At 46.6% G+C, this 10423-nt stretch overlaps 1 protein-coding gene across 1 annotated transcript; it reads left to right on the forward strand.

Annotated features, from left to right (window-relative positions):
- Window positions 1-2194: 2194 nt before the first annotated feature.
- EIF2B1 (eukaryotic translation initiation factor 2B subunit alpha) lies at window positions 2195-10417 on the forward strand (the record flags this gene model as incomplete). Its single annotated transcript, XM_081810907.1, has 8 exons — window positions 2195-2353; window positions 3653-3754; window positions 5009-5145; window positions 5255-5371; window positions 7148-7264; window positions 7829-7893; window positions 9079-9154; window positions 10211-10417. Coding segments are annotated over exons 1-8 (834 nt in total), but the record flags the coding sequence as incomplete, so codon positions are not given.
- Window positions 10418-10423: the final 6 nt, after the last annotated feature.

Genomic DNA, 10423 nt, shown 5'->3' on the forward strand with positions numbered 1-10423 from the left:
TGATTAACCAGTTAATATTCAACAGCAGTAGAATTTCAGGCACAGGGAGGCTGAAGGGAGACACAGAAACCAGTTTGACCTCAAATTCATCAAATCACCTAGCAGCAAGGCCAACAGTGATTAGGAACCACTTTTTTTTTTTAAGATTTTATTTATTTATTTGACAGAGAGAGACACAGCGAGAGAGGGAACACAAGCAGGGGGCGTGGGAGAGGGAGAAGCAGGCTTCCCGTGGAGCAGAGAGCCCGATGCAGGGCCCAATCCCAGGACCCTGGGATCACGACCTGAGCCGAAGGCAGACACTTAACGACTGAGCCACCCAGGCGCCCCTAGGAACCACTTTTTAAAAGGTGAAAACCAAAGACGGAAAAGCAATTGCTATGTAAATATTTTACCGTGAAAAGGAATAGGCTACTCTCCAAAGTTGGACACAACTAAACAGGCTAACAACACATTGATTCATTCAACAAACATTTACACTAAATACCAGTGTTAGGTGCTGGGGATACTGGGTTCAAGCTCTCGAGGAAGTCTATAAATTCTAACTGAGGTGACAAACATGAGAACCCTTATGTACAGCTGTTATGAAAACCCCAGGATGCTCCTTTAATAGCAAAAAGCAATAATGTCTTTCCTGCCCCCATACTTTCCTTCTAGCAGTTCCATCTCCTACTTCAGGATAATCCCCACTCCATCATCGATTTCTGCTCACACATCCAAATCCTATTTACTCTACAAAGCCCCAAGCCAATGCTACCTCTTTCTTCCAAAAACCCTCCCCAGGTCTTCCAACAGGTCCTGGCTCCCCCATTTGAGAGAACACCAATGTCAGCCTCCTTTACATCAGCCACTGGCATATGTAATCCTATAATCCCCTTCCATGCTGACAACAAACTACTGAGGTAAATATTACTGCCATCTTCCATCAATTATGACATGGACCGTCTCCTTTTTTTTTTTTTTTTTTTACATTTAACAGTTGCTAAAATCAACTAAGACTGGCAGCGGGGCGCCTGGGTGGCTAAGTCGTTAAGCGTCTGCCTTCGGCTCAGGTCATGATCCCAGAGTCCTGGGATCGAGCCCCGCATAGGGCTCCCTGCTCCGCGGAGAGTCTGCTTCTCCCTCTCCCACTCCCCCTGCTTGTGTTTCCTCTCTCGCTGAGTCTGTCAAATAAATAAATAAAATCTTAAAAAAAAAAAAAATTCTTAAAAAAAAAAAAGTTCAACCTCTTTATCATGGCCCACAAAGGCCAAGCATCTGCCTAAGCTTCTGCTCTTATCCCTCTAGTTCACTTCACTCCCACCACCCTGGTCTCTTTTTTCTTCCTTTAAGTCATCAGGCTTAGGGCGCCTGGGTGGCTCAGTCGGTTAAGCATCTGCCTTTGGCTCAGGTCATGATCTCAGGGTCCTGGGATCGAGCCTGGAGTCAGGGTCCCTCCTCACCGCGGTGTCTGCTTCTCCCTCTCCCCCACCCCGCTCCTGCGCACGGGCTCTCTCTCAAATAAATAAAATCTTGAGAAAAAAAAAAAGGCATCAGACTCTATAACTGGTAGTTTAATTTATGAATGAAGGTCTCTCCACCTTCCTCTACCCTCAAGTCCCCCATTTCTGTCTTAGTGTAATACAGTGGCTCAACTTGCCACAGGGCCTTTGCAGTCGTTCAAGACTCACTTTCAGTACCTGGACTCTTCTCTAAAGTAGCTCCTCCATGATCATCCCCTAATCACAACGAAGTGCAGCATCCCAGTATCCTGTCTTCACAGCTCTTGTCACCCTTCAAAATTGTTCTGATTTACTTGCCTGATGTCTGCCTCGCGCACTAGACTGTAACCTGCACGAAGGACCCTGAATGCCATGTTCTCTGCCGTATTCCCCAGAGCATAAAACAACGCCTGACACACAGGCCATTCAAAACTATTTACTGAATAAATGAACACATTTGCTACTCCTCTAAAGACCAAACAGGTTGCCCCAGCCCCCCAAAATAATGCTCCAACTGGGTGGTCCTGGCCAGGCCCAGTCCGCCCAGTCCCGGGGTCGGGGGTCCCTCCCCGCACACCCCTCACCGTCTGACACCATGGCGGCCAGGATCCCCCGACGGACAGGTAGCAAGCAGTCAAGTGCTCCTGCCGGATCCTGCGCGCCCCGACTTCCGGCGCTGCCGAGTGACCCGCAGGCCGCGCGCCGTACCCACGGCCCCGCCCCCAAGGCGCCGGAAGTGGAGTGTGGAGCCGCGCTGCGTGCTGTCAGTCTCTGTGGCTGCGAACCCAGTGGTCGTGGGACCCGTCCAGGCAGCGCGGGCTGTCCCGGTCCCCTCGGGCTGCGCGATCCGGAGAACACAATGGACAGCAATGGTAAGTCGGGACGGGACGGGCCTGCTGGGCCTAAAGCGGAGCCGCACGGGGGTCCCTCCATCTGGCACGCCCAGGCTGGGCTCGGCCAGAAGTCACTTTCCAAGTTTCGGCTGCTGGACTGGATGTGCTGCTTCTCGGGGCGACTCGATCCCTCTCGCGGTCCCTGTATCCAGGGAATGGGTCCTGAGGGTATCCCCAGACCTTCCTGTCCCAGCGCTTTACAGCGCCCTCCTCCAAAAAAGGGAGATTTAGACCAGGTGTGCAGATCTCGGCCTTCGTGATTCCTTCATATGTGAAGTATGAGTAAGATTCCCCGCCTTATTGGATCTGGTACTAGAATTTTTTTTTAAAAGACGTATTTGATGTGCTCATCTAGTATGGTTATCAGGGTGTTTTATTAAGTGAAACAGAAGGGCAAACTAACATATATGATACTTCTCATTTAAAAAAAAAAAAAAGAGGGGCGGGTGACTCAGTCGTTAAGCGTCTGCCTTAACGTGATCCCAGGGTCCTGAGATCGAGCCCCGCATCGGGCTCCCTGCTCAGCGGGAAACCTGCTTCTCCCTCTCCCACTAACCCCTGCTTGTGTTCCCTCTCTCGCTGTGTCTCTCTCTGTCAAATACATAAATAAAATCTTTAAAAAAAAAAAAAAAGAAAGGGATGGATCTCTGCATATACATGTACTATGTAAGTAGGTGAACAGGCTTGAATTGGCACAGACAGTCTGGACAGGTGGAGGGAAAATTGATTAAAGTGATTGACTCTGGGATTCTCCCAAGACTTGTAGTCAAGGATAAGAGGGAGGATGACCTTCCACTATCATGTGGTGGTGCTTAAATTTTATGCCTTTTGTGCACAGATAAATTTTTCAAAAATGAGAAAGACAGCTGGTAAATGCTAAAGTGGTGTCATCTCTATTCCCATCAACATTTATAATGCCCCTGAAGCCAAACACCCTGAAAAGAAAGTATTTTTAAAATTAGTTTGCTTCTGGGGTGCTTGGGTGGCTCAGTCTGTTAAGCATCTGCGTTTGGCTCAGGTCATAATCTCAGGGTCCTGGGATCGAGCCCCGCATTGGGCTCCCCACTCAGCAGGGTCTGCTTCTCCCTCTGCTTGCCCTTTCATGTGTGTGTGTATGTGTGTGTGCACGCCCTCTCTCTCTCTCTCTCTCAAATAAATAAAATCTTAAAAATAAATTAATAAAATTAGTTTATTTCTTAAGGTCAGCAGTCATTGAAAACTCTCTGGTCTTACATCCTGCTAAATGAGTTTGATGAATCACTTTTTTTCCCTCCCCAGAGTTAATTGAATACTTTAAGTCTCAGATGAAAGAAAATCCTGACATGGCCTCAGCAGTAGCTGCCATCCGGACTTTGCTGGAGTTCTTGAAGAGAGATCAAGGTGAAGAGGGTCATATTCGAACACTCCTCTAGTAACTGTGAGAAGCGTAGAAAGTTGGGGCGCCTGGGTGGCTCAGTCAGTGAAGCGTCTGCCTTTGGCTCAGGTCATCATCCCAGGGTCCTAGGATCGAGTCCCCAATCGGGTCCCTGCTCAGTAGGGAGTTTGCTTCTCCCTCTCCCTTTGCCCCTCCCCCCTACTTGTGCACATGTGCATGCTCTCTGTCTCTCTCTCTGTCAAATAAATAAATAAAATCTTAAAAAAAAAGAAGTGTAGAAAGTGAGACTGCGTGAGGGCCTACTTAAGGTAATGCTCCAAATTCAACTTCTCCTTCATTTCAGTCTTCATTTTAATTTGCAAAGAGCCCACCAGTTATCATTAAATGGGTCCCCTTTCATAAGTGAAATAAACTTTGAATCAAGAGTGACCATGTTATATATCAAGCTAACCATGAAGCTTAAATTATAGCAATAGTTCAGCTTTGTAAGTGTTTACTGAGCTTCTGTCTTGTGCCAGAATTTGTGCAGTTGCTACAGAGTGTTCCACAATTCTAGTATTAGCGTCATTCATTGTGATCGCCTACTCATTCAGGCATCGTAAATATAAGTTTCTTGGTCGAGCATACGTCTTTTATAAGCAAAATAACAATAAAAATAATAGTAATAATGCCTTCTTTGATCCGAAGGGCTGGCCTAAAGACATGTGTCTCTAAGATAACCTTCATTGTCTTCCCATTGGACCTACAATAACACCCAAACACCTAAGTCTTGCCTACACCGCCTCTCTGACCTCATCTGCCACTTCTGCTTAATTTCCTTCCATGCCGTCCCTCACTAAACTGTGCTTCAGCCATGGTGGCCTCTCTCTCTCTCATGTCAAGTTTGTTCCCATCTCAGGTCCCACTGGGTCTTTACGTGGCTGGATCCTTTCTTACTCAGATCTCAGTTTAAATGGCCTCCACTCCAGAGGCCATCCCTGTTAGCTCTGTCTAAAGTAGCCCCGCGTTTCTCATCATTCTGCTGCTTTCTGTCCTCATTCAGTCTGTAACTTGTGTATTTCTTTGTGTGCTTGTATACTGTCTGCTGCTTCCACTAGAAGGGGAGTCCCAGCAGAGCAGGGACCCTGTCTGCTCACTGATGTGCCTCTGCATACAGGATGCATGCAGTAAACACTGATTGCATAAATCTATGAATCACAAACCCACCAAGGGGCTGTGATACTAACCTGAACACCACATTCCTCATGTGATCCATCCAGGGGAGACGATCCAGGGCCTGCGAGCGAGTCTCACCTGTGCCATAGAAACCCTGTGTGACGTGGACTCCTCCGTGGCCGTGTCCTCCGGCGGGAAGCTCTTCCTGCGCTTCATCAGCCTGACTTCCCTGGAATACTCTGTAAGCCCTGCCCTCCTTGGGTTACTTTCTACTTCTGTGTCGGGCTGCAGGTATTCTCAGCTTTACCTGGATCTCAGCTTTACCCCTCATTTTGCTCTTTTCTTCCTAGGATTACTCTAAATGTAAAAAGATCATGATTGAGCGGGGAGAACTTTTTCTCAGGAGAACATCCCAATCGAGAAATAAAATTGCAGATCTGTGCCATACTTTCATCAAAGATGGGGCGGTGAGTAGATTTTCTCACGTGTAGTAATTGGGAGCAAGGACTTTGGACTTAGACTCCTTTGCCACTTACTCGCTGTGTTACCTTGGACAAGTTACTTAACCTCTCTGTGCTGCAGTTTTCTCATTTGTTAAATAAAGGTGATAACAGCACCTACCTCATCAGGTTTTTGTGGAAAGAGGTATTGAGATGATCTAAAGACTCTGTACTATGCCTGGCACATAGTAAGCACTATACAGATGTGTAGATGTTACTACGGAGGTTGTCACATTAAACAGGCCAAGAGGGCCACCTGGCTGGCTTGGTCAGAAGGGAGTGGGAATCTTGATCTCTGGGTCATGAGTTTGAGCCCCACGTTGGGTGTAGAGATTACTTAAAAACAATAAATAAACTTTAAATAAAATAAACAGGAAGAGAAAAAACCACTGGGACAGCATGGATGCTTCATGGTTTAATAAGATGTCTTTACCAAAGAAGTGTTTTCATTATCGGGTACATACTAAATTGAAATTAAATCAACACCTACCAGCTGCTGGCACTGGTTCATACTGACTGTCTTCCCAGTGAAGGTCAGCGCTGGGCTGGGATGTTGTCTTTAATTTCATTTCCAGTGCTATTTTATAGACGCAGAACTGCCAAGGGTTTCTAGGTGAAGTGAGGATGGGAGCTGCAGGTTAAGCCAGTCCCCCAGCAAAGGGGCAGTAAAACTTTTATGATGTCTCTCCCATGGCGTCCCTCTTCTGCCATCCAAGCCTTCACGGACCATAAAATTCTTTACTTGCGTTTTGACTCTGAAATCTTGTCCTCTGTGTTATTATCCCCTTCCCAACCTTTGAAGTGTGTTCTTCACGAAATGACGTAATAGATGTGAGCGGAACTTGTACAAAAGCCAGTTGCGAACAAAGCCACTTTGGGCCACATGGAGGCAAGATTATGACCGCCTCTCGATGAGGCCTTCTGCTTCCACCAGACTCCCGTGCTCAGCATTCTGCAGGTTTCACATGCTCTGGTGTATGTGAGTGTGTTAATGCCCACCTGCATCAGTGATGACTTTAGGCTGAATTCAGGGCAGAGCTGCCCACATTGGAACCTGCAGACGAACCACCTGGGATCTTACTCACTGCTGATTCTGATTCAGCAGGTCTTGGGGCGGCTGAGAATCTGCATCGCTGACAAGCTTCCAGGCGAGGCCCAGAAAGGAGCTAGGGCGCTCTGTCCATCCATTTTGCATTATACAGATCCACGTAGTCTGTTCATTAGAACAGAGCTGAAGTGAGTGTCTGCCCATTGGATCTGGCCTGCAGATGGGTTGTGTTTACCCCCAAATGGTGTTTACAAATTTAAAAAAATTAGTTAGCCAACACTTCTGTCTTGGATTTTCAAGAGAAAAACGAGATCATCTGGCAACAGTGGGACCGTGCGACAACAGCTGGAGCTCGGTCTGTCCTCTTTGCTGCAGCCTGCCGTGTGCCGCGGGCCTGAGTGTGCACACCATGTCTTAGAACTAGGAAAGCCAGCCCAAAGGAGCCGGACAGAGCCTTCACATAGGCTTTTGCATCTTGCGAGCAACACCACGTGGGGATTCCACTCCTGCATTGGCTGTGGGAAGAGGTGACCCAGAACAGATGGGCCATCAAGGATCTCACTTCTGACTGCAGCTGATTTGTGAGACAGCATAGCAAGAAGCCTGGGGGTACCGAGAACAGGCATTAGCGTAGCAGAGGGTGCGCATGATCGCTGCGAAGCTTTCCCTTCTGACGAAGCTTTCTTGGTCCACAGAAAATATTAACTCACGCCTACTCCAGAGTGGTCCTGAGAGTTTTGGAGGCAGCAGTGGTGGCCAAGAAGCGTTTCAGTGTGTACATCACAGAGTCACAGCCTGACTTATCGGGGCAAGTATCATTCCATTTGGTTCTGGGCCCAGCAGTTATTTTAAAGAGCAAACGAAGGATTAGGCCCTGGGTAGGAAGCCCCAGAACATGGCCCGCGACTGGCCAGTTACTCAGCCTTGCCTTTGTGCCTTTTCCTGCCCCCGAAGAAAATTCTCTGTGCAGTGGCAGTAGGCCACCGTACAGGATCTAGGGTGTTTCTTTAGGAGTTAAATCAGAGGAACAGCAATAGATATGTCAATGGAAAGATTTTTATCAAGGAGTAGATAATTCACATCTCCATCCAGAAGATAATGAAAGAAAAAAACTGTCTCCTTTTTTGCTGAATTTGCATCTCCTACACAGAGTCCCCAAGAATATAGTTTTCCTGAAACACATAGTTTCTTCTAAAGAACCCAAATTCTTGTTTCCTTATTCCAGAGTCTTGGGACACGCCCCTTAATCCCTGAGTATGAACTGAGTTTCAAGCTAATGTGATTTACCATTGTCCAAATTAAATGACTCATCATATGCCACTACGGGACTTTCTTGGACTTTCTCTAACATTCTCAAAATGTCATTTTCCAGTAAGAAAATGGCCAGAGCTCTCTACCACCTCAACGTCCCTGTCACCGTGGTCCTGGATGCTGCTGTTGGGTAAGCTTCCATCTTCCCTGAGCACCGTTACTTGTCGTCACCCACTCCCAGGATTGGCTTGGAGCAGGGTTTCCGATTGAAGGTTGGAATCCCATTCATAAAACTGCCCTGGGTAATGTTCTGCATCCGAATTGATGGCTGCATTAAACCAGCAAGCTCATGAAAAGGTCTTGACGGTATATGCAGGAGACGAGCTGTAGGGTGTTGCAGAGAATGGGAGTCATTTATGTAGTCTTACGGTGCATTTTATCTTTTTTTTAAAGATCTTATTTATTTGTCAGGGAGAGAGAGAGCATAAGCAGGGGGAGCGGCAGGCAGAGGGAGAAGCAGGCTCCCCGTTGAGCAAGGCGCTCGATGTGGGACTCGATCCCAGGACGCTGGGATCATGACCTGAGCCGAAGGCAGACAAGCAGAGCCACCCAGAGTCCCTTATGGTGCATTTTAAGAGCAAGGTGCAAAAGCCGGGTTAGGGTCAGCACACGTAATCAGTGCTCCATCCTCAGCGGAAGGCATGGGCCGTCCTCAGTGGCACTCTGGGATTCTTTGACTTACTCATGCAACTTCGCTTCTAAAACTGAGGACGCACGTTCTGTGAATTGTCAGTGTACCTCACAAAAGAAAACAGGACTAAAAGTCCCTCGAGGGGGAAAAAAAAAAACAAACACATAAGGCAGATGATTAACGAAATTAGGAATGCGTTCAAAAGAAAGCATTTTGAAGAATTCTACTTAATTGCTCATTTTCAGAGGTAAATTGGCCTTCACCCTAGCTGAAAGATTGTTGAATTACATAACATTTCTTCCAACTTCGGATCACAACAGGTTCTTAAATTTTTGTTTCTTGTATTGAAGTAGATCAGAAAATAGAGCGTACCACACGTAGTGAGGATAAATACCAGGTCACGAAATCCTCGCGTCGGTCACCACACCTGTACGTGTACGTGTGCTGGGCGGCTGTGTGGAGGGCACATTCACTGGGGGGGTTGTGATCACAGTGCGTTTTCATGCTCCTGCTGGCAAAGCCGCCAACAGTGCCCGGGGTGGTCTCATGGGTTAAGTGCTCTCTTTTGAAGAAAGTGAGGAGAGGAACTTTCGGTGGTGAAAATGGAGTATTAATCTTTGCAGGTGATGCTGCTACTCGTAAGAGCCAAGAAAAGAGCATAATTTTTTTTTTAAATTTCTTTAGTTATATCATGGAGAAAGTGGATCTTGTCATAGTTGGTGCTGAAGGAGTTGTTGAAAATGGGGGCATTATCAACAAGGTAAGAACGTCAGTTCCCCACAGCTCCTCGCTCCAGGCGGGGAGGGGTCACTGACCCACATCCTGGCGGTACCAGATGTTACGGTTCGCTCATCCAGCCCCGCGTGGCCTCCGGACCTCACCGTCGCAGCAAATTGTCTCCCAGTCCCCAGAGGCCACTGTAGTGGCCAAATTTTGGTCACATTTCTTTGATCTATGTGAATCATGAGAATGCAGTTTATCTTTTCTCAAAAACTGTTTTAACTGGAATTGGGTTTGTTGGTTTTTTTTTAATTGGGCATATTTGACATCAATATAGTGTGGTGTTAAAATTTCTCTATTCCTTGCTTAACATGGAAAGATTTCATGATCATTTGTTTTTTGCATGGTGAAATATACATAACATTCGGTGTTCACGTGTACAATTCAGGGGCGTGATTTCACGCAGCACGACAACGTTCTCGAAGCCCATCTTTGTTGTAGCAGGTGTCCACACATCATCCCTTTTTACGGCTGAATCACATTCCATTGTGCGCAGAGAGCACATTGGTTTGTCCACCAACTCCTGTCCACTTGAGTCGTTTCTACGTTTCAGCTCTTGTAAATAATGCTACTACAAACATGGGTGCAGAGTTATCTATTTGAGTTCCTGTTCGCAGTTCCTATGGGTACGTTCCTGAGTGGAATTTCTGGGTCACTTGATAATTCCAAGGACCCACCAGACTTTTCCATAGTAGCTGCACTCTTTTCCGTTCTCCTCAACACTGTACAAGCATTCCAGTCTCTCTACATCCTTGCCAACACTTGTTATTTTGGTTTTTTAATTATAGCCATGCTAGTAGGTGTGAAGTAGTATCTCATTGTGGTTTTGACTTGTGTTTGCCAAATGACGAGGATCTTGAGCATCTTTTGAGCATGTGTATATTGGCCATTTGTGTATCTTTAGAGAAAAGTCTATTCTGTCATCTTTTTTAAAAGATCCTAATTCCAAAGCCAGACTTACACATATTATGTTCCCTCACACGCTTTCGACTATGCTGTAAGATCTCATCCTTCTACTTTTTCTCTGACTCTCCAGATTGGAACCAACCAGATGGCCGTGTGCGCCAAAGCCCAGAACAAGCCTTTTTATGTCGTTGCAGAAAGTTTCAAGTTTGTACGACTCTTCCCACTAAACCAGCAGGATGTCCCAAATAAGTTTAAGGCAAGAGTTTTTTTTTACATATTTGAAGGGGTATTTGAGTCTAAACTGAAACCTTTGGGAAGAAGCCGTGTAAGAATATTTCAGTAG

This window comes from Leptonychotes weddellii, unplaced genomic scaffold (assembly GCF_054177405.1).
Source record: "Leptonychotes weddellii isolate Sample4059 unplaced genomic scaffold, ASM5417740v2 HiC_scaffold_4331, whole genome shotgun sequence".
NCBI lineage: Eukaryota > Metazoa > Chordata > Mammalia > Carnivora > Phocidae > Leptonychotes > Leptonychotes weddellii.